Source organism: Sus scrofa, chromosome 16 (genome assembly GCF_000003025.6).
Source record: "Sus scrofa isolate TJ Tabasco breed Duroc chromosome 16, Sscrofa11.1, whole genome shotgun sequence".
NCBI classification, from domain to species: domain Eukaryota; kingdom Metazoa; phylum Chordata; class Mammalia; order Artiodactyla; family Suidae; genus Sus; species Sus scrofa.
This window is the reverse complement of record NC_010458.4, coordinates 32,387,996-32,412,723: the sequence shown is the minus strand read 5'-3', so window position 1 is coordinate 32,412,723 and position 24,728 is coordinate 32,387,996. Positions and strand designations below refer to the sequence as shown.

General features: G+C 40.5%; 1 protein-coding gene across 2 annotated transcripts in view; it reads right to left on the bottom strand.

Annotated features, from left to right (window-relative positions):
- The window catches only part of ITGA2 (integrin subunit alpha 2), a 104,072-nt gene that overhangs the window by 27,588 nt on the left and 51,756 nt on the right, over nt 1-24,728 (bottom strand). For both annotated transcript variants that reach the window (XM_021076566.1, NM_001244272.1), the window contains 11 exon segments: nt 22,505-22,655; nt 21,923-22,088; nt 19,507-19,583; nt 16,426-16,564; nt 15,122-15,267; nt 13,231-13,374; nt 10,509-10,712; nt 8,376-8,512; nt 6,732-6,871; nt 3,236-3,387; nt 219-329 (listed from right to left, as the gene is read on the bottom strand). In XM_021076566.1, coding sequence (XP_020932225.1) covers nt 219-329; nt 3,236-3,387; nt 6,732-6,871; nt 8,376-8,512; nt 10,509-10,712; nt 13,231-13,374; nt 15,122-15,267; nt 16,426-16,564; nt 19,507-19,583; nt 21,923-22,088; nt 22,505-22,655 — 1,567 coding nt within the window.

Genomic DNA, 24,728 nt, shown 5'->3' with positions numbered 1-24,728 from the left:
CTGCTTGAGGTCCCGGGAATAGGGCAGGGAACAAGAAAAACAAAAATCCCTGCTTTATGGAACTTACATGCTGGTGAACTTCACATATAGGTAACTGTATTTCATTTAGAAAATTAACAACTTAAAGGCTATGTTCTAAGTATCTTTCAAACACTACTGCAGTGACTGCAAAACTTTGTCAGCCAGTAAGAATTCCAGGAAGGGCAAACCGCACTTACACTGAAGACCTTGGCTGACTCCGAGTAGGCTTCGAGGGCAGGGCTGGTGCCAGGGTTTTCCAGACTGATGTTCACACACAGATCCAGAGAGTTGACAACATCAGAGGGCTTCTGAACACACAAGCACAGAGTCAGTTCATTAGGGCAGAATAAGAAATGACCACAAATGTGTTCACGATTGATGAAGAAAACAGTTCACTCTCTATTGTGCAGAATAGTTCTCATTTGAATTGTCAAGACTTAACTTCTCTTCTGTCTGCTCTTAGCCTGTCCACTGCTACAAGACCTAAAAACTTGGGCTCAGTAAAAATCTGAAGCAGCAATTCTTAGTTAGGCTCATCGGTACTCTGATTATTTACACACAAGCAACTGTAACTATTTAGATGAGGTGCCCATTTTAAATGTTCAAAAGACCCCTCTGTCAGAACCCAGCTCTTGGGTTATTGGCCATGGTCTTCCAATTCCTACTGCTAAGACAACGAGTCCCAACTAAATCTTTAGAAGAGAATATTTCAACCTAGAAGGGAAAGTGCCCAGGGCTGGCTGTTAGGGGTGGACAAGAGGGAGTTTCTGTTGTGGCTCAGCAGGTTAAGAAACCAACATAGGATCCCTGAAGATTCAGGTTTGATCCCTGGCCCTGCTTGGTGGGTTAAGGATCTGGCATTGCTGCAAGCTGTGGTGTAGGTCGCAGATGTGGCTTGGATCCCACGTTGCTGTGGCTGTGGTGTTGGCTGGCAGCTGCAGCTCCAGTTCAACACCTAGAGCCTGGGAACTTCCATATGCTGCAGGTGTGGCCTAAAAAGAAAAGTGTTTCCCACACCCAAGCCAAGCTTCCCAACTTCAGGCCTAGCTGGCTGTTAGCAGCTGCTCTACTCTTTGCACATAGATGGGGTATGTATCACTCAACAGGCCATCCAGCTCCAAGTCAGCATCTCCTCTTTGTCTTTAGTAAAGAGAGTAGAGGATTTGCAGTGTTCCAGGAGGCATGAGCTGCTTCCAGTTTTTGAGGTTTTCTGGCTATTGAAAAATGGAAAAAAAAAAAAAAAAAAAGCCAAACAGGGGTGCCAATGTCATCTAGCATTCTTCTTCAAGAAAGAATGACGTTGGAGTTCCCGTCGTGGCTCAGTGGTTAAAGAATCTGACTAGGAACCATGAGCTTGTGGGTTCAATCCCTGGCCTTGCTCAGTGGGTTAAGGATCCGGCGTTGCTGTGAGCTGTGGTGTAGGTTGCAGACAAGACTTGGATCCAGCATTGCTGTGGCTGTGGCATAGGCCGGGGCTACAGCTCCGATTCGACCCCTAACCTGGGAACCTCCACATGCCACAGGAGAAAAAGACAAAAGTAAAAAGAACAACATCTCTGCAAATGGTAAACACTAAAAATTGAAACCACCTTTTCCTAGAAGTGATGTCTTTATTATCTCTTAGTTCCTTCTCAGGCAGGACTTACTCCTGTCTTGAGCCCTTTTGGGGGGGGGCCTGACCATGATGACGGCTTCCTGACTACAAGGAAGTGTGTCCTCGGCTGGCTGCAGGGCTGGCCCATAGGCTGGACTTTGGTATTGATATCAAATAGGATGTGTTAACTGGAACAATACCTCTTAGCAGAGCACAATAACCCACACTTTATAAAAACTTCACAAGTTCACAGGAGAGAGAACAGGATCTATGTATATGTATGAACCTCAGCCTGGCTGTCTTCATTCCCCCACGATGGACTACACCATGTTTAACTTGATCCACCACTTAGCACAAGGATAGGAGAGAATGGAATCTGGCCTTTATTCCTTGCAAGAATCTGCATAATTGGCCTATTAACAACAACAAAAGTCCAGGCCCTTACAAACAAGCAACCTTCAACTTGAACAACAAATTCAGTAACTGATTTTAGTTCATCTACCCACTGACTTTGTTTTTCCAACTCTTACACTTAGCTCTTCTTGAGGCGTGGTCTCTGCACCATCCATCTACATCAGACACATCTGGGGGTGCCTGCTAGACCTGCACATTCTTTGGACCTTCAAACCCAAATTTCTTGTGGTGGGGACCCAGGATATCCGTTTTATAAAAGTTTCCTTGGCAATTCTTGTGCATCTTAAACTCTGAGAACCACCTTCTAGGAAAGTTCTTGAATAGCTCTTTTAAAAATGGTTTCCTTAGTAAATTACACTTTCAAATACCATTACATGGTTTCTAGGGAGAAGTATCCATATCATTAAAAATAAAATTTCTTTTACAAGTCTTCCCCTGAGAAGCACTTTTCCTACTGGGAGATTTTCAAAATCCATGTGAACTGTAGTAATTATAGCCTAAGATTAGAGCTAATATTTTTACCTCATAATCTACCATCCTTCACCTGTATCAATTTAAATCCAGGAGTGGAAATGATCATTAGAATTGTCCTTTTCAATAGTTTAAAAATACATAAAATTTCTCCTGAGAGGAAAATGTCAAAGTAAAATTTATCATTAACTAAGAATTTTTCTTGTTAAACATTTAAGAAAGTGTTGTTTTTAAGAATCTTATTTTTAGCCCCTGTACTTGCAATCTCCTAAAATTAATGCCAATGACTTATATAATAGAATGTGACCACATACAATAACGTAAAGAAAATACACCTACTATTCACAGAATTAGATAACAAGAGTATTAATTAGAAGAGCAAGGATTTTCTTTTTTCTTTTTTTTTAGGGCCACACCTGTGTCATGGAAGTTTCCCAGGCGAGGGGTTGAATTGGAGTTGTAGCTGCCAGCCTACACCACAGCCACCACAACGAGGGATCCAAGCTGCATCTGTGACCTACACCACAGCTCCCTGCAATGCTGGAACCTTAACCCACTGAGCGGGACCAGGGATCAAACCCAAATCCTCAGAGATACTAACTGGGTTTATTACCACTGAGCCACGGTGGGAACTCCAGGCAAGCATTTTCAACTCTTATGCTTCCATTTTTGGCTTTCACTATTCATTAGCCTTCAAGAAGAAATGAGATAAAGAGTGATGACTCCTAGGCTCACCTGTATGTGGATGATGTGCTCAGAACAACTCTGTGCTTGCTTTACTATCATGGTCTTCTGCAAGCACCTTTCATTATTTTCTTTAAATAACCCCCTGGAGGTTACTCGGGATGAATACTGGTCTGCATCAATTGTGATGTTATATATAATGGCTATAATAAAAATCATAAAGAAATGTTATTACAAATAAACTTTTAAGGAAAACCATTCCTGTTTTATTGGGTCTTATTGGGTGACATCTCTGACAAACAAAAACCAGTCTTTCCATTGGATGGACTGTGACCCTTGGATAGCCTTTGACATTTGTAAATCTAGCTCTGGTGTGATGTATGGAACTCTGGGTACAAAGAAATGTGATTCAGAGAAACGTGGCTTAACTCAGTGGAAGGAAAGGTAGACTTGCCACCAGGAAATGGGCCAAATGAAATTGCTCAAATTACTTCCTCAAATACTGGTTTCAGCATCATAACATGATGACATGAAAAGAAAAGCAACATTTATTGAGTGCCTGCAATTGAACATATTCTTATATGTTATATAAGTTTTACAATAAACCTAGAACTTGGATATTATTATCCCATTTTTCAGATAATGAACAGGAGAAAAAATAGATGTAAAGTAATTCATTTCAGTTCAACCAGCAAGGGCACAGTCAGAAATAAAGTTTGGGTAATTTTGAAACCAGACATCGTGTTCTTGCTGTCTCTATGAAGTATTGAGCATAAACTGTTATCTGAGGATTACTTTAGATACTCTAAGGGAACAGGTACAGTGTCTGGCATGTTCTAGGTGCTTACTTGGGGACAGGTAACTGCAGTAACAAGTTTTAAATCAAACAAACTTGGCTTGAATCCTAATTCCACCATTTATGAGCTTTAGACAACTGGCTTAACCTCTTTGAACCTCCATTTCCTCATCTATAAAACACAGATAATAATACTAACCTAGGGAGATGGAAATGAGAAACAAATGTGATAGAAACTGATGTCAATAGCCAATGCCCAAACTATCAGAACCTTCCAAAGTCTATTGGCTACATGCTCAAAACTGAGAGAGAAGATCTGATACTATTAATAGCATCGACTGCCTTATTTAGAATTACGCTATTACTACCAATATTTTAAAGGTTGAATACACTTCCAGAAACATTTTACATATTACATTTAAAATATCACTTGGAAGTGATGTATATGGTTTTTCTTGCTCTGATGACCTAAATGATGTAAACAAAGATACCATAATATAGTAATATATATATTAAATATATAAGAGAATCAAGAACTAAAAATAAATGGTGAAAATAGTGCAAAGGAAAAGTAATGGCCAGGAGGTGACTGTAGCTAGGACAAAGTGAGCACACATGGTAATACTGTTTTATTTTTTCAAGCATCTTGGTGAAAATGATACATAGTCACATAGGCAATATAATAGCTTTTAGGGCATGAAGTTCAAGCTAGTGTGCACCTAATGTACTAAGTATAGAGACTTTATAAATTAATTTTTCAAAGTTGTGAAGATGGGATTCATGTCTTACATCCTTTTATTGCCAGGCAATTAAGTGACAAATGACCATGACTGTGTGGACCTCAGGCAGAAAAAACTCCAAAGGGAAAGGTGTCCAACAGCAAGAGACTCCAGACAACGAAAAGAAGGGAAGGAAATTCTCAGAAAGCGGAAAGCCTTTTTTGAATAGGTGGCAACAGAAGAGGTGAAGTATAGTCAGAAATAAGCAGGAAGGGAAGTTCCCAGGTGGTTCAGCCACTGCTGTGGCTCAGGTCACTGCCTTGGTTCGGATTCAATCCCTGGCCCGGGAACTTCCCCATGGCATGGAGTGAGGCAAAAAAAAAAAAAAATAATAGGACGATAAATGAGATAAATCCATGCTTCAGGACCAGCAAAGGTGACCAGCCAGCCATTTCTGCCAACTAATAGATTTTCCAAACTAATCTTGTATGTTCAATATTCTATTCCCCTGGCATCGTTGAGATATCACTGAAATATAGCATTATGTACATTTAAGGTACACAACATAGTGATTTTATATACTGCAAAATAATTACCACAAGAAGGTGATTTAACACACCCATAACCTCACAAAGTTACTTTTTTCTGTGTGGCAAGAACTTTGAAAATGTACTCTCTTAGCAAACGTTCAAATATACAATACGGTCCTGTTAACAAAAATCACCGTGCTGTACGTTCCACCAAGCCACTTAATGTTTATACCATAATGATTTTTGACTCAACTATCTCGGCTACTCAGGTGAACGTGATGCAAGGCAGGCCTGTTAGATGTGTTACCCAGAGCTGGGTCATTGTTTGAACACCCAGAAGGAAAAATGCCAGATGAATGTGGAAAGTGGGAAATAAGGAAAGCGTGCCAAGATGAGAACCTAACTTTGTGTTATTAACCTATTTATTTCTTTGTATGAATTTCTTGGTCTGAATTGTGATAAATAGCCTCCCACTATGTTTTTACCCTTTAAGTTAGTTTATTTGTTCACTCTCTAATGGAATAGCTATATGAAATACAGGTTTCTAAAATTTAGAGCCAAAAATCTGATGGTGGGGGATTAGGACCAATGACGCAGCAAATGAAAGAAGGCAGTGTTGGATCCAGTGCCAAATCAATCGCTATGTATTGAGGACTGAGACAACTGGAGCAGGAGATACAGAGGAGAGATGGAGGATAGAGGGAGGTGGAGAAGAGATGGAGGCGAGAAAGAGGTGAGATGGAGAAGAGATGGATGTGAGACAAGTGGAGATGAGAGATGGAGGAAAGAAGGCAAGGAGATGGAGGGGAGAGGAGTGGTTAGAAAGACTTCAGAGAGGACGCGGGGCCTCAGCCAGGCCCTGGAAGATGATGGGACCCCTGTAGGGAGAGAGGGCATCAGTTCCTGCTGACATTTGCTCACCAAGGAAGACTAGGAGAGTAGTCTTCCTTACTCTTCCTTCTAGTAGGGCACACTACACACTTCGACTCACTTCTTTGGACTATTGAGAAAATCGTGAACACTAGTCACAAATCCTGTATTGTTTTCTACTCTCTCATTATTTCATGCATTTTAAAATTTCAAGAATAGGAATAGTTGATCCTTGTCCTGAACACACTCTGTCTAGATCATGGCACAGCCAACATACACGGCACTCATTTAACATGAGCTAGAGTTCAGTGTCATCTGCGTGTGCCCACGGTTTTAAGTTAGGAAGCCACAGCTAAAAGAAACTTAAAGGATAGCCTGGAAGAGTCCATGATGATGCCATTGAAATTACAACTTTCTGCAGCAGAATGTTACCTTCTACAGATGACAGAGGAAGGTCTCAACGAACCTTCTGTGCCTAATTAACCATTCCTAAGCACCTCAAATATGTAACAGTTCAAATATCTGAAAGATCCTTATTTCTTTTGGTCTCCAAATATGAAGTATGCTTCTACCCAGGACTAAAGTTCTATAAGCAAACCTACTCTTGTACAGATTATTTCATGTCTACTCACCCACTTGATTGTTTGGGTCAGTAGGTCTAAACTTCGCACTAAAGCAGAGTTTGAGGTTTAGCTCAGCATTCTTGTTAAGCAAAATGATTTTTTCTGGTGTGAATGAAGCATCTACAGATACATCAGCAATCGTCTGTGACCTGAAAGACATAAATGTTTTTCAAAAGTTATTCTCAGGAAGTTACCCAGAAAAACTAGTCTTAGCACATTATAAGAACGTGCCCACAAAACCACGTTAACCTAGCTTAACCGATCCCCTCAGTAAGTTGATTTGACTCCACATGTCTTGACTTTTTGGAAGAATCAAGTCCACTTTCAAAGGAAGCAGCTGGCCATCCTGGACTATCTTAAAAGGGAATTTCATCATATGGTAAGTGAATAGCTACCAAGACAGCTACATGGTGATCACTAGAAGGTACTATTTCTAAAAAAAACTGCTTACAAATCAGCAGTTTAATTATGTCATCACACCTTACATTTTTCTAATGCTACTCTTAATTGATTTTAACTGATTTTATTTGGTAAATATATTTTCTTTTTTTCAGTCTTAATAATAACCTTAGGTTGTATTTTTTCCACATGAAGGTGTCATTAAAATGATGTGCTGAAATCAGTGCATTTCACCCTTTAAAAGCACAAAGAAATATTGTAAATCGCTTCATTAAATTCAGAAACAACACAACATCAATATGTAATTTTTCCTGTTCTTGATGTATTTGGACATTTAAGGCATATTTTTCAACAGACATGAATGGATAACTGCACTATGTTTTCTTGAGGTCTCTTGATCGACTTCGCAATTTCCTTCTGATCCTATTTCCTCACCAACCCAATTTACTTATTTTTGTCCTTGGCTCACATGCCCTTGAACCCCTTATTGCATCCCCCTCCTGGCCCCAGCTCTTCTACTCCTCCTGAGGTCAGTGAGAGGTCAGCTAAACCTAAATAGTGGCTTGTTTATGACTAATAATTTTAAAAGACTTTTTTTTTTTTTTTTTTAGGGCCACACCCTCGGCCTGTGGAAGTTCCCAGGCTCAGGGTTGAATCAGAGCTACAGCTGCTGGCCTACACCACAGCCACAGCAACATGGGATCTGAGCCATGTCTGCAACCTACACCACAGCTCATGGCAAAGCCAGATTCCCAACCCACTCAGTGAGGCCAGGGATCGGACCTGAACCCGCATCCTCATGGATACTATTTGGATTCGTTTCTGCTGTGCCACAATGGGAACTCCCTAAAGGATACATTTAACCACATCAGAAGTTACACTTGACTTCTGTGGTCACAGGGTTCAGTATTTTTTGAGCAGTCTCATGAGAATTCTCTTCTGCAAGCTGAGGTCAGGCTATTTGAGAGTTAATATTCATAAATATCCTGAATACCATTTCAAGGTCTTTGTCTCTTCAATGCACTTTTTTTGCTCACCATATAGAGAAGAGAAACTTGATTCTAAGATTAAGCAAATACTTTTTCCTCCCACCAAGAAAAACATATTCCTTTCTCTATGCAAACTATGACACATCAACGTCTTAAAGTCTTATATAATGCATGGGACATTTCAACAACACCAGCACAGGAATGTGTGCTACTTAGCCGGCTATCTTTACATTGGCTGGTTTGTGCCTGGCTCTCAGTGACTCACCAGAGCTGAACAACCTGTCCAAAGGCACCAACGGACACGTCGGTGATGGAATCGCCATTTAAATCTCCATAGCCGTCCAGGGATCTCCCAAAGTACTGGAGACGGCTCCTAAAGGCTCCATCGGATCCCAAGATTTTCTAAAAGAGCAAGTTTGAGATGAAATCATAGTGTTCAGCAAACAGAACAGAAAAAAGGCAGCATCTACATTGCACTGGTACATTCTTTATACAGCTATTTCCCAGGCTGTTTTATTCTCCACAGAATTCCACTGATTTTTTTCAAGTATATCTTATCTGCTCCATAATCATTCATTTTTTTTTTTCTAGTTGAAGTACAGTTGATTTACAATGTTGTGTTAGTTTCAGGTGTATAACCGTGAACCAGTTATATATGTATTTTTTTCAGATTCTTTTTCCTTATAGGTTATTACAAAATACTGAGTATAGCTCTCTGTACTATATAGTAGGTCCTTGTTGTTTATCTGTTTTATACATAAGTAGTGTGTTTTTGTTAATCCAGACTCCTCTTCTATCCCTCCCCCATGCTTTCCCTTTCAGTAACCACAAATTTGTTTTCTATGTCTGAAGGTCTATTTCTGTTTTGTAAAATCAGTTGATTTGTTTTGTTTTGGCTTGCTTTTAACTTAATCTTTTTTATTGGAGTATAGCTGATTTACAATGTCGTGTTAGTTTCAGGTGTACAGCGAAGTGATTCTGTTATACATATTCATTCCTTTCAGATTCCTTTCCCATATAGGTTATCACAGAACACTGAATAGAGTTCCCTGTGCTATACAGTAGGTCCTGGTTGATAACTTGATTCTCATTCTTGCAGCCAAATTTCCATCAGAGAAACAGAATGAATTTCTCACATAAAATAACAAACCTGCACAAAGCAGTGAAAGATCAGTGGACTGGGAAGGAGGTGATGCGAATTCACACCCTGATTCCTCTCCTAGCTCATTCCCTTCAGGTTTTTCCTCAAAAGCTGCCTTCGGAGTTCCCATCGTGGCTCAGTGGTTAACAAATCTGACTAGGAACTGTGAGGTCGCAGGTTCCATCCCTGCCCTTGCTCAGTGGGTTAAGGATCCAGCATTGCTGTGAGCTGTGGTGTAGGTTGCAGACGCAGCTCGGATCTCGCGTTGCTGTGGCTGTGGCGTACGCCAGTGGCTACAGCTCCGATTGGACCCCTAGCCTGGGAACCTCCATATGCCTCGGGTATGGCCTTAGAAATGACAGAAAAAAAAAAAAAAAAAAAAAAAAGCACCTTCAAAGTGAGGTCTTCTTGGCGTTCCCTTCATGGCTCAGTGGTTAACAAACCCGACTAGCATCCATGAGGATGTGGGTTCAATCCCCGGCCTTGCTCAGTGGATTAAGGATCTGGTGTTGCCATGAGCTGTGGTGTAGGTTGCAGACGTGGCTCAGATCCGATGTTGCTGTGGCTATGGCATTGGCCGGCAGCTCTAGCGATGATTCGACCCCTATATTGGGAACTTCCATATGCTGTGGGTGCGGCCCTCAAAAGACAAAAAAAAATAACAAAATAACAAAGTGAGACCTTCTTGGTTATTCACTCAAAGGCCTGATACCTCCCATTCCCCAAAAATTATTTTTATTTCACTTTTTAAAACATTTTTTATTTATTTTTTGCTTTTTAGGGCCACACCTGCAGTATATGGAAGTTCCCAGACTAGGGGTGGAATTGGAGCTGCAGCCACCAGCCTACACCACAGCCACAGCAACACAGGACCTGATCTGTGTCTGCAACCTACAGCACAGCTCGTGGCAACACCGGATCCTTAGCCCAGGGATCAGGGTCAGGGATCAAACCCACATTCTCAGAGATACTAGTCGGATTCATTTCCGCTGTGCCACAACAGGAGCTCCTTCTTACCATTTATTACCATCTGGAACACTTTCTCTTATTTATGTTATTCTCCCTCCAAATCCTCCACAAGAGTGGAAAATCCAAAAAGGGCACAATTTTGTCTGCCCTGTTCTGAGTCTGGACAGTACTTGACACACAGTAGCGGTTCACTAAGTATTTGATATATGCTTATGAAACATGATCCTCTCCAGTTCTAACACAACAATGCATATACATACATCACCACGAAAGGAAATTCTGGATTACCTGGGAATACCTCAGGCGAATGGTGCCCTCATGGCCATTATAGATGTACACAGCTCCAGAGTTCTGATTTTCCAAAGGTGAACCAACAATCACGTCGTTAAAGCCATCCATGTTGATGTCTGCAAGAGCTGCAATCGCAGAGCCAAACCGCGCATTTTCCACACCCTCAGGGCCTTCCAGAAATTGATGCCAATTCAAAACACCCTTGCAAAGGAGGAATAAGGGGACAATTAAAGCAAACCTTATTAAGTTTTATAATTACAACTCACTGCAAGTGATGCCCAAACCGATTTGCAATCTGTTAAAAATGGATAGGATTTTAAACCTAAAATTTTAAATTCTCTCTTCTCTGTTTAGGATGAGCGTTTTATATATATATACATATATATATATATATGTGTGTGTGTGTGTGTGTGTGTGTATATATATATATATATTTTTTTTTTTTTTGGTCTTTTTCTAGGGCCACATCCACAGCATATGGAGGTTCCCAGGCTAGGGGTCTAATCAGAGCTGAAGCCGTCAGCCTACACCAGAGCCACAGCAACGCGGATCCAAGCCTCGTCTGCACCTACACCACAGCTCAGGCAATGCTGGATCCTTAACCCACTGAGGGAGGCAGGGATCAAACCCGCAACCTCATGGTTCCTAGTCCGATTCGTTAATCACTGAGCCATGATGGGAACTCCTAAAAATTTTTTAGCAAATAAAGTCGTAGACTATCTGCTCAAAAACCAAAGTGAAAGGAACCAATTCTCTTTACTGTGGCTGCACAACTTACATTAAAGTATCCATTTCTTTTCTTTCCCTACTTTTTTTCCTGCACTCACTTGTTTCCATTTTTTTTTTTTTCTTTTTTAGGGCTGCACCTGTGGCATATGGAAGTTCCCAGGCTAGGGGCTGAATCAGAGCAGCAGTTACCAGCCTACACCACAGCTCGCAGCCACACTAGATCCTTAACCCACTGAGTGGGGCCAGGGATCGAACTCGCATCCTCATGGATAGTAGTCAGATTCTTAACCCACTGAGCTATGACAAGAACGTCCCAAATTTTTTTATGTAAAAATTTCCTGGCAGAAATTTACCAATCTCATTAATAAAATTAAGGTAGAGACAACACCCCCCACACACAATATCTTAATTTAGTCCTTTACTTAAAAACTACTGAAAAGTGGCATAATTTTAATGAGGTAGGCAGTGAAAATGAGATTATTAATATCCCATTGTAAGAAACACTGCATAATTCTGCCAAAGAAAAGGCATTTTCCTGTGAGAGACACAGATTTTTTTTTCAAATTTTGAAATCAAGAGTGGAAATATTTCATGACTTCACAAGAAAGCAATGCTCCTCAACCATGAAACTGGGTCAGTGTGGATTCTTTCTTCTCTATAATAATCTTATGGAAATCAATTTGTTCCTGAGTCTGGTAAAGTATTAGAAGATTGTCTCACCTTCAACAATTAATAATAATTCAGGATATCTGACTAGCAAGAAAGACTTAAACTGGGGATCAGTTAAATTTTCAAACTAGGAAATATGCTCTTTATTAAATACTCAACTACATATTCTTTATATGCTTCATAATTGCTTAACTGCTTCTGTTCAAGAGCCAACTTTTACATTAATTTTAATAAGTAAGGTATGATAAAATCACAACAGCTAAGTATAGTATTTACCATATTAGTATCAGATTCTCTTTTTCCATCCTTTCTTTATCTAGTCATCTAATTTTCTGTCAGCCTGTGCCTTGAATTTTGGTTTTCAGGTTTCATGTTACTTATGTTAATGAATTGAGAGAGTTTAGTCTACAAGTTGGAAAAACCGTACTTTTCCATGTTAGAGTATGCTCAGTTTTATGTGCAAAAATTAGAATTTCTGAGAGTTGGATATATACCTAAATGTTACACTAAGCAATGGAATTTCCTGTCACACTAATGTAGAAAGCATCCAGGAATATATGGAGGTTTCTACAGGGCCTGGTCCAACTTGTCCTTAAACACGGTAAAATATTAACACAGTAAAATATTAACACTGTAAAATATTAACGAGATGGTTTTGCCCTATTATTCTTATATCTTTATAGTAAAGAAGGGTAATTGAATGGGACACTTGGGAAATATACAGATGTTTGTTTTGTGAGTGTGTATTGCAAAAAAAGCTATTTACAATGACTTTATTTGTAAAGCGAATACATATTCAAAGACCTCTCATAGAAAATGGCCATGCAATACACATTAAGCCCTAGAGTTTGCTTTTCAATGTGATTTGTTTTTTTTTTTTTTTTTTTTTTTGGTCTTTTGGTCTTTTTAGGCCGCACCCACAGCTTATGGAGTTCCCAGGCTAGGAATCGAATTGGAGCTGTAGCTGGGGCCGCTGGCCTACCCCACAGACATAACAACATGGGATCTGAACCGTGTCTGTGACTTACACCACAGCTCACGGCAATGCTGGATCCTTAACCCACTGAGCAAGGCCAGGTGTTGAACCCACAACCTCACGGTTCCTAGTTGGATTTGTTTCCGTTGCGCCACGACGGGAACTCCTCAAGGTGATTTTTAAAACTATAACTTAACAGCGACTTTCAAAGTCATGAAATATAAACATACTATACACGAAAATTATTACACAAAGATAACAGATTTTCTTTATTTCGCAAAAATGCAGATTAACTTTTTTACCAATACTAAAGAAAATCAAAGTAAGTTTAATTTCTTTTTTTACCTTTGTGATAGTAAACAGGTAGACTCTTCCTTCTTCTTTCTTTAGGTCATTCATGTACATTGGCGCACCTACCAAGAGCACGTCTGTAATGGTGTCTTTATCCACATCCACTGCACAAAGCACACTACCAAAATAGGAGCCAATCTGGAGTAACAAAGCACAGCAACCTTAGGATTCCGATACTCCTAGTATTACACTGAACTTTTAGTTACTCATTCAACAAACAATAGTGGAGAGTCTGCTGCCTGTAAAGTGCAGGGAACATAAGGATGGATAACACAGTCCCTTCTCTCCAGTTGTACACAATCTCTAACACTTGGTTCTAGACCTACGGTGCATAGAAATCACCCAAAAAAGCAGCTTTAAAATAGAGATTCCCGAGACCCATTTCCAGAGATTCTGATGGAAATATCTAGGGGATGATCAAGAAAACAGTATTTTAATCAAGCACTGCAGGTGTTTCTGGTGCTGGTGGGTCAAGACAACACTTAAGAGGGATGCTTAGGAGGTTTGTGAGACATTGTAGACAAAGGCAGGAGGGGAAAGGGGAGGTGGAACTAATAATTGTGCTTCTGTGGTAAAATATAATAGAAGCAAGTATGAATGCTGTGTGAGCAGAGTGTGCGGGAGTCAGAAAGGCTTAGAAATATTAAGTATTATTTGAATCACATCCTAAAAGATGGCAAGGAATTTTCTAAGTGGAGAGGAGCGGGAAAGCACAATAAGGAGCCATGGGGTGAACAGGGATGGGAGAGTAGTCTGGCAGGACAAGCTGGAAATAAAAATGGAACAAGAGAGACTGGGAATTTGACTGTTCATTATTCCATTCAACCAAGGTTCAATGTATGCCCATGTGAATGCTTCTTGGGAATTTGGAAATAAGCAAGAAATGATTCCTTCCACAATTCAATTGGTTTTCTCAAAATAAAAGCACTCTTCATTACAACATTAAAGAGCAGAAAAAAGTCTGGGACCAGACTTTGTGGTCAAGGAAGTCCGAGACTCAGGTCTTGTGGAATTCCCTTGCAGTGCAGCAAGTTAAGGATCTAATGCTGTCATTGCAGAGCTCAGGTCACTCCTGTGGCTCAGGATTGATCCCTGGCCTGGGAACTTCTGCATGCTGTGGGTGCAGCCAATATCCCCTAAACAAACGAACAAACAACAAAGACACAGGTCTTCTTACTCCTGGAAGATCCATAGACAGTGGATCAGATTAATCCCGCAGAAGGGAAGTCTGTGGGTGGTCAGTTTCTCTGATTTAAGGAAGACATTTTTCTATTGGTTGTTAGACTTCAGAGATGCTCATTTCAAATATGTGCCAAGCCCAGAGGTCAAAACTGCCTAGCAAGGAAATAGGAGTCTACCTTGTGGCCTTTGCTCTAGTGACCCTGACTGGGAGTCAGCACAGGTTCTGATTACTTAACTGTCATGCATCCCACCAGAAGAAAGTGGCAGAGAAGAGAGGTGCTTTACTTTTAGAAATGTCAGAGCGACAGACGCTGTGACAGCCCCGATGTAGCAGCTCGTCTTTATAGTACTACCCTGCTCCCTCCGCAGGACTTCTCCTCCAGATCCCTGGCTCCTCATAGGGGCCTGCCTGCAGAGCAGTGGTTCGTGCCTGTCATCACTGGGTTTTCATGACATCTCAACCCAAGGAAAGCTCTGTGACCTTAGAAAGAGAGTTAAACTCTCAGGAACCTGTCCCAAGGGATAGCAGAGCTCGGTATTGTTGTGACGCTTTAAGGAATGTTCAAGTAAACACAGATTACAGGGCCAGCTACAGGGTAGGCACTCATAAATGTTAGTTTCCATTTCTACATTTCTACCCCACTCCTCATCTGCTCCTGTAGTCCCTAAAATTAATTTCACCCACTTAAACAATGGAATTTACCTGGTCGCCTCTGTGAGACTGAATAACTGTGACATTGCCATCCTCGTTAACACTGTACAGGACTATCTGGCCAGTATAATTTGCCCGAGGAGCACCAGCAACAAAGTGGATGCTTTTTCCAGTAGAAATTGAAGCCACAGAGTAACCTAGGCGAGAAGGAATTACAGTGTAAATACTATTGACTCTCTTAGCAGATAGGCTTGCAAAGTTAGCAGAGATGATCCGAGGTCCTTTTTGTTAGTGTGACGCCCAGGTCCTGAGGACATCATTGAGGCCACATCCTCCTGTTACTACGATGATCTGCTTCTGCCCCTTGGCCGGCAGCACTCTCCTGTGCAGGTGGGACATCGCCCTATAAAGCTGGCTCCAGATTCCGGGTCGTCCCCATCAGTCACTCATGACTCTGACAGTCAACAAATATTTCATGAATGAGTAACTAAAAGAATTTAAAAGATCATATTGCACAGTGGAAAGAACATAGGCTTTGGGGTTAGATGGTTCCAGGTTCAACTTCTGGACTTGCCACTTACTAAGTTTTTTATCTTTAGACAAGTAATTAACCTCTTTGGCTCTCAAAGGTAAAATAAGGGTAATAATACTTCCTTCGAAGGGTAGTTGGAAGGATTTAAATGTTAGGTAGATAGACTAGCCAACTCAGGAACTGTCCCATAGTAGGTGCTTGAAACTGGTGCCCGATCATATAAACAAAAAGACCAAGAACTCTAAATTGGCGTGACTATCACTGACAGTATTGACTTTTAGGAACTATTTCTCTCTTGGAGAAACAATCATGTCCCAGGAACTTCTCAAAAAGCCAGAAGAGATTAATGAGTAAAATACACAGTGTTTCCTTAAGTAGTTATGGGCTAAGGCTTGAGTGGCAAAGAAGCAACAGAAATATATGTGTAATAAATATAGCAATTGGATGACAGCTCAAGAGCTTTAGTGCATTGATCCTGAGATTCGATAAGAAGCTAGTTTTTTTTTTGGTCTTTTTGCTATTTCTTTGGGCCACTCCCGCAGCATATGGAGGTTCCCAGGCTAGGGGTCGAATCGGAGCTGTAGCCGCCAGCCTACACCAGAGCCACAGCAACGCGGGATCTGAGCCGCATCTGCAACCTACACCACAGCTCACGGTAACGCCGGATCGTCAACCCACTGAGCAAGGGTAGGGACGGAACCCGCAACCTCATGGTTCCTAGTCGGATTCGTTAACCACTGTGCCACGATGGGAACTCCCTGATAAGAGGCTAGTTTAAAGGAAGGAACTTAAATGTGCTGAGCCCGGTGCTGCTAGGTCTTACCTAAATATGAACTATGATTTCTGTCCTGCAGGATCTGGTCAAAGGCTTGTTTAGGAAAGATCAAATGTCCATGAGGTGTCTGCTGAACAACAGTCCCACTCCAGTCATAAGCTCCTACTGCACCCAGCATCAGAACATCCTAAAATAATTGAACAATGAAAAGCATTAAAACGAATCACCTTTAAAGCATAAGAGTACAGGGTGGGCAAAACACTGAATAAATGGTCTGGATTTTTTAAGAAAACTAAGCTTGACGTAAAATGTATATGAATTGTTATTTTAAAAAGAGAGACAGGAGTTCCCGTCGTGGCTCAATGGATAACGAATCCAACTAGGAACCATGAGGTTGAGGGTTCGATCCCTGCCCTTGCTCAGTGGGTTAAGGATCTGGCATTGCCATGAGCTGTGGTGTAGGTTGCAGACGCAGCTCGGATCCCACATTGCTGTGGCTCTGGCGTAGGTCAGTGGCTTTGGCTCTGATTCGACCCCTAGCCTGGGAACCTCCATATGTCGAGGGAGTGGCCCAAGAAAATGGCAAAAAGACAAATAAATAAATAAATAAATAAATAAAGAAGAAAGAGAGAGAGAGAGAGAGACAGACAACAGGCTAAAAATGGAATCAGCCGAGTCCATGTCACCAAACCCAGACTTAATACCTAACCTAACTGCAGTTTCACCCTCCCAGAGGAATGTCATCTTGCATGAGTCAGTTTGGAATTTCCTGGTCAGGACTGTGAGGTAGTCCACCTGGCAGACACTGTCCTCCCCCACAGGAAGGTGACCTTGCCTGAAACAATCCATCCTTTACTCCTTCTGCCTATAAAAGCCTTGCATTCTCTGCAGCTCTTGGAGCTCCTTTGTGTCTTTCAGATGGGATGCTGCCCAATCCATGAATCATTGAATAAAGCCAGTTAGATCTTCACTCAGCTGGATTTTATTTTTTTCATAGATTGTATGTTGGTACATCTCTGAATTGTTTTGATGTATTTTGTGCTGGAGAAGAAGCCTTCCCATGGGCTCTGTTACCTTGGGCTTTGTTTAGTACGGCACACTTTAAAGATAAATCTGTTACTACAGTACAGGAGGGATGCCTAGCCATCTTCAGACTTCCATGCAAAGGCATACGTCTGCAAGCACTGAATGGTCGTGAGCCCTTAGAAAGGAGTCAGAAGTGAGCCTCAAGGGACTTCTCCTGGTGGCTCAGTGATAACAAATCCAACTAGCATCTGTGAGGATGCAGGTTCAATTCCCGGCCTTGCTCAGTGGGTTGAGGATCTGGTGTTACCTTGAGCTGTGGTGTAGATCGCAGACACAGCCCAGATCCAGCATTGCTGTGGCTGTGGCGTAGGCCGGCAGCTGTAGCTCTGATTCAACCCTAGCCTAGGAACTTCCATATGCCACATATGCAGCCCTTAAAAAAAAAAAAAAAAAAAAAAAAAAAAGTGAGCCTCAAGTCTGATGGATTTCTAAGAATCACTGTGGACAGGAGGAGGTATGCTGCTGCCAGAGGAAGAGAGGCGGGTGCTGCTACCCCAGACCCATGGTGGAGGCCCTCTCCTGAACTGGTCTGTCTTCCTTCCTTTCTTCGTGACTCCTTCTCAAATGTTCTCTATCTTCTCTTCTCTATCCTAGCCCATCTATTTGAAAATAGCACAGCTACAAAAGGCACCTGTGGCTATGACACTCCATCTGTGGGAGGGAAAACAGCCACTGGCGAGCACCAGTGGGGAGGCCAAAGAGGACAGTCTGCTCGGGATGCTCTCAAAACCCAGTCTGGGGAGTTCCCGTTGTGGCTCTGCAGTTTCGGAACCTGACTAGTGTCTGTGAGACGTGGGTTCAATCCCTGGCCCCGCTCAGTGCATTGAGGATCTGGTGTTGCCACAAGCTGCTGCAGGGTAGATCACAGATGCGGCTCAGATTCAGTGTTGCTGTGGCTGTGGTGTAGGCTAGCAGCTGCAGTTCTGATTCAACCCCTGGCCTAGGAACTTTCATATGCCTCAGGTGTGGCCATAATTAAAAACAAACAAACAAAAGAAAACAACAACAACAACAAAAAACCCAGTCTGAACATTCTGAGCTAAAAATCGTCACAGAAGGCAGGGTGGTAAGGATGGGACTTATTTTGAAGTTTTTGATCTTAGAAAATAGCTAAGATACGATTTTGGAATGGAAAACACCAAGCCATTTAAAAAAATTGGCAAATAGGGAAATGATGTGTCCCATTTTGAGGCTAAGAGACCACAAAATAATGTGAATGTCATAAATCTGGGACTCTGAATCTGGTGCAGGAAAGGGACTTCCGAGAGTATATAAAAACCTCAGGAAATTGTGTGAAAAATTCCATGTGTGTGAGTTCACTTACATTTTTTTCTGAGGGAAAGACCCATAACTTTTATGAGCATCTCTAATGACTGGTGATCTAGAAAACATTACCGCTTTTTATTCTAGAGAGAAAGTAAGCTGATCCTGGTCCTTTATTCTGCCAGTCAAATCCTTGGAGTTCGTATTGTTCCCTGAGCATTTACCACTTACAGCTCATATCCTGAGTAGAATGAGAATCAGAAGCCTGTGAGATGGAGGTTTCTGAGAAAGAATGGACTTCCCTGAGCTAAGAAGATGTTCCATCTCACTTTTTTCCTAACTCCTTACTTTCTCAGCTATTTTTCTCTTCGTCTCTGCTCTCAAAACGATACTCTGGCAACTCAGAATTCAACAATGAGAGTGATGACAGGAGTGTGTGTTTTTAACTAACTTTTCCAGTAGTTTATTGAGTTAAAGAAAATTCCTGCAGTGATAATACCTTGACTTATTATAGTGACTGTTCCCTGGAGCACTCAAAGTCTTTCTTGCATGTTATCATTTTTTCCATAAAATATCCCTGTGAAATAGGGAAGGGAAGGCGTTGTTAACCTTCGTTTTTCAGATGGCAAACCAACAGCGTAAAGAAACTAAGTGACTGTAACTAGGAGTGAGAACTGCTGATCACTAGCTGGCTGTTTTTCCCATTTTAGTATGCCACTACTGCGCCCAGAAGTGTTACGGCAAATGATAACCCGGCTGGAAGTTATCTGATATACACACATTTTGAGGAGCGTAATCTGCGCTGAATCCCACTTGTGACATTTCCATTTGGAAGTTGTCTCCTCCTTGAACAGTACCTGAGAAACAGTAGTTTCAAAAATTTTATCGCTATTATCAATTTTAAAGCAAATTTTTCAAATACATGTGTATGTGCATGCACGCACACACATGCGTGCATGTGCGCGCACACACACACACACACACACACACACACAGAGTGTTCTGATATCCACTCAAAAATGAAGTACTGTCAGATTCTGGGAGGGAGGAATTTCTAAGGAAGTGTCCTAAGAGATAAAGAAATCCACGATGCTTCCAAGGTAATTTCTGAAGTTGCCATGAATCTTGATTGTGCATTAATGTATTGATCAGCACACTTATGAAATTGCTGATACCGAAGAACACTCAAAGAGTTCCTGCTGTGGCACAATGGGATCAGCGATGTCTCTGGAGTACCGGGATGCAGGTTTGATTCTCAGCCCGGCACAGTGGGTTAAGGATCCGACATTGCTGCAGCTGCGGCATAGGCCACAACTGTGGCTCGGATCTGATCCCAGCCCAGGAATTTCTTATGTTGCAGGGCAGCCAAAAAAAAAAAAAAAAAGGAAAACTCACAATATAGGGGATGGTAAGATGAAAACTGACATGATTCTTTTTTTAAACTATCATTACAAGCTAAGAACCTAACTGCATTTTTAACTTTGAATATTAATACTAATAAATACACATATATCTCAGACAGAGTTGGAGGAGCCAAGCAATTGATCTGCAGTGAAGACTGTGCTGAGAGATACTTGGATTAGGCTTCAGGAACAAGAATTCAAGACTGAATGGGAATTTTACCAACTGGAAAGTTGGTCCAAGTTCTACATATGTGCTTGCCTCTGATACTAGCACCATGAGACTCAACTAGAAATCTTTCCATACAGTGCGGCCGAAGTGGTTACATTTTACTAATCTTCCCAAAAAGGAAGCTAACTTTCTGGACTGGACTGCCACATTAATGTAGAGAAGACAAATTATAGTCACTTATTTGGAAGATGTAATAATTTACATGATATGAGTAGAGATAATTTTTAATAGAGCATAGCTCCCCCCAAATTCATAATAATAGGTAACACTCAAAATCATTTTTTTGTTTTTGTCTTTTTGTCTTTTTTTAGGGCTGCACTGGCAGTGGCATATGGAAGTTCCCAGGCTAGAGGCTGAATCAGAGCTGGAGCCACTGGCCTACGCCACAGACACAGCCACGTGGGATCTGAGCCACATCTGCAACGTACACCACAGCTCATGGCAACGCCAGGTCCTCAACCCACTAAGCGAGGCCAGGGATTGAACCTGCGACCTCATGGATGCTAGTTGGGTTTGTTAACCACCGAGCCACGACGGGAACTCCGAAATAATTTCTAGTTAGCTTTTAGATTGCATTGTTCATTTCTATACCACCACAAACAAAATTATTACCATAGTTAGCCAGATAATTTTTATATTACCTCAGGACATGAAATTTGGATGATTCAAAAAATTCAGAAGCACCATGGATATTTAGTAAGAAGCAATAAAAATTGTTGGATAGATCCTTCTGGTGGATAAGCAGGAGATAAAGATTTGACTATAGGGATCCAGCTTCTGAAGCAGTGCCTAATCATAGTAGGTGCTCAGTAAAATACACTATTGCTGAGAATCACTTGGGTTAATTATCAGGAACCAGGATTTGGGTTATATGGGACCTTTTATCAACTGGGAATTGGTTTCCAGTTCTTACAATGAGCTCTTGAACACGTGATATTTCTATCCTGACTAGATCTACCAAGGCCATATGAGTTAATGTAGCTTTGATAAATATTTCCTTGAAATGTAAACTATTAACAAACGTCACTGTACTTTTTTAATTTTAAAAGTATACATGTTTGCTGCAAACAAATTCAAGAATTTCAGAAATGATGTAACAGCATAAAAAGGTAGAGCTTTTTACCATTAGAAAAACTATTTACAGTGTGAAAGATAAAACTACTTATGATAATAATAGATATTACCAAATCGCTGCCCGAAAAGATTAATAATTTATAATCTTATCAAGTGTATGAGCTTCTTTGCTTCCCCATAATCTCTCCAAGATTAAATATTACTCATCTTTGTTATCTTTTAGGCACAAAGTAACATTGATTTGATTTACATTTTAAAATAATTACTAAAATTGAGAATATTTTCTTATGTTTATTGGTCATTTATATTTTATCTTTTATAAACTGCTTATCCATCATTCTTTGTATATTTTTCTTACTGATGCCATGCAGTACTATTTATATAGGATACATCAGTTAACATTAACAGAGCAAGTACGTAGTAACGAAGTAAAGAATTCTTGACTGAAGTTTTTCAAAGAAAATTCTTGAAAGAAAGGTTCAAATCTCACCTTCAATGCTGAAAATTTGTTCTCCTAATGTCCCGGCCTTTTCCAGTAGATCTGCTTCATCAGAGACATTGAAAAAGTATCTTTCTGTTGGAATGCTGGCAATTGCTTTAATTTCTTTTATTAAATTTTTAGTATCTAGGGCATTTCTGTTCAAGTACCCAAGAACCTTAAAAACAAAGAAAGAGGGGAAAAGGCCATTACTGCTGTGTTTCGGTATTCCTATTAGTACTTTCTAGGCTATTTCTGAACACATAGGCCCTCTGGAGAGGTGAATCCAGAACACTTCCTGCTGCTGTGGCTGTGGCATAGGCCAGCAGCTATAGCTCTGACTGGACCCCTAGCCTGGGAACCTCCATATGCCATGGGTGTGGCCCTAAAAAGACAAAACAAAACAAGACCAAAAAAACCCACTTCCATATCCTCTGAGTTGACAGGACTGAAAAATCACCAAGAAGCAGAGATACGTATGTTCTTTCACCGTAAGCCATGGACAGCCAATAAGAAAGTGCTGTCTTGAGAAGTGATGTGACAAACGAACATTTACCCAGCAACTGAAAGACAATAAAAGGAAAAGCCACTTACTGCTATGCCAAACCTCAGTATATTGTCGTTGTTGCATTGATCGATCACGGCCTTCAGCATTGAACCATCATGGGATTCCCCATCAGTTACAACCACCATGACCTTGGTAGCACCTGGTCGTCCACCAGCAGCTGCTGAATAAGCGGAATCTCTGTGGCAGACAAAATTAAAGACCCACTATCAGAGATAAAGTTAACATGTGGACCTCTGGTTAGAAATATAAATATTACACCAATTTCTTTGAGCATGATCTATTGCGACTTAGAAGTTTTCTATCAGTTCTAGTGACTTTCTAACTACATTCTATCTGTAGTGTGTGGAGAAACATAAAAATATAAATCTTGCTCAGCATTAAAAAATAACTTCCATGGTTTTCATGGTGTCTACTTACAGCAGGAATCCTCAGAATCATCTTCCGCTAAGAAAATGAAACATATTAATACAAATCACAGCAAAGATATTCACTCCCCATATAAAGTTTACTCAATGGATCTGTATTTGTTTTTTTTCATTAGTAAATTATGTTTTAAAAAGTAATAAAGGCACATGGTAAAAGAAATCCAAAGCATTTGGAAAGGTATAAAATAAAAATTTTACACTAAGCCACTATTCCAAAGGTAATCACTATTTTAATGTATGTTTCCTTCTAGAAAATGTTTCATTTAGGCAAATGTATGCAAAAGTTACTCCTTAAACTTTTATACAAATGGGGACACCCTCTATACAGGTGTTTTTCATTTTGATGGAGATCTTTCCATACCAGCACATATACAGCTCCTCTGTTTGATTTTTAAATTTTTTTTTTAATTTTTACATGATTTTTAAAGGAAACTTTCTAGTCACCATTATTACAAAATATTCTCTCTACTCCCTATGTTGTACAGCACATTCTTGAGCCTATCTCACGCCCAACGGTGTGTGCCTCCTACACCCCTACCTTTATTTATTTATTTTTATTTTATTTATTTTTATTTATTTTTTTTCCACTGTACAGCAAGGGGATCAAGTTATCCTTACATGTATACATCTCCCCCCCACCCTTTGTTCTGTTGTCATATGAATATCTAGACACCCCTACCTTTATATTGCCCTTCATACTCCTCCCCACTGGTGACCACTAGTTTGGAACTCCTTTATTGATGGCTGCATAATGTTTCATTATTTGAAGGAATTAATGTTTATTTAATCAATTCCCCATTATTATGCATTTAGGCCATTTTGAGTTTTACAAATAATGCCATAATGAATGTCCTTGTGTATATTTCTTGGCATCCTTTTTCAAATGTATTAGTAGGATAAAATCTTAGTGAAATTATTTGGACAAAGGATTTACATATTTCAAATTCTGATAAATACTAAACTACTCTTCAGAAATTCTACCAATTTATACTGACATCAGCATACAAGAATGCAATTTTGGAGTTCCCGTTGTGGCTCAGTGGTTAAAGAATCAGACTAGGAACCATGAGGCTGCGGGTTTGATCCCTGGCCTTGCTCAGTGGGTTAAGGATCCGGCATTGCCATGAGCTGTGATGTAGGTTGCAGATGCGGCTCGGAGCTGGCATCGCTGTGGCTCTGGCATAGGCCAGTGGCTACAACCCCGATTAGACCCCTAGCCTGGGAACCTCCATGTGCCATGGGAGCTGCCCCAGAAAAGGCCAAAAAAAAAAAAAAATGCAATTTTCTCTACTTCCTTTCCTTAACAGTGAGGATTATTAACCTTTTCATCTGGGGTACTCTTATAAGTGAGAAATAATATATAATTATTGCTTTAATATGTAGTTTTTACTATAAAGGATGATGAGTATGTTTATATGTTTATTAGCCATTTCTTTCTTTGTGAACTCCTGAATTTTATCCTTGCCCATTTTTGTGTTTTTCATCATTTTCCTGATGAGTAAAATTTCTGTTAATAAAGAAATTACCCTTTGTCATGTATATTGCAAATAATTTTGTCAGTTCATTAGTCATTTTTTGAATTTTAGTGACACTCCTTCTATACAGAAATTTCATATTTTGATAATCAAACACATTAATTTGTGCGTGTCTCTCACATTTGACATGTTTCATTTTTTTTTTGTCTTTTGTCTTTTTAGGGCCACAACCACGCCATATGGAAGTTCCAGGCTATGGGTCAAATTGGAGCCACAGCTGCCAGCCTACACCACAGCCACGGCCATGCAGGATCTGAGCCATGTCTGTGACCTACACCACAGCTCATGGC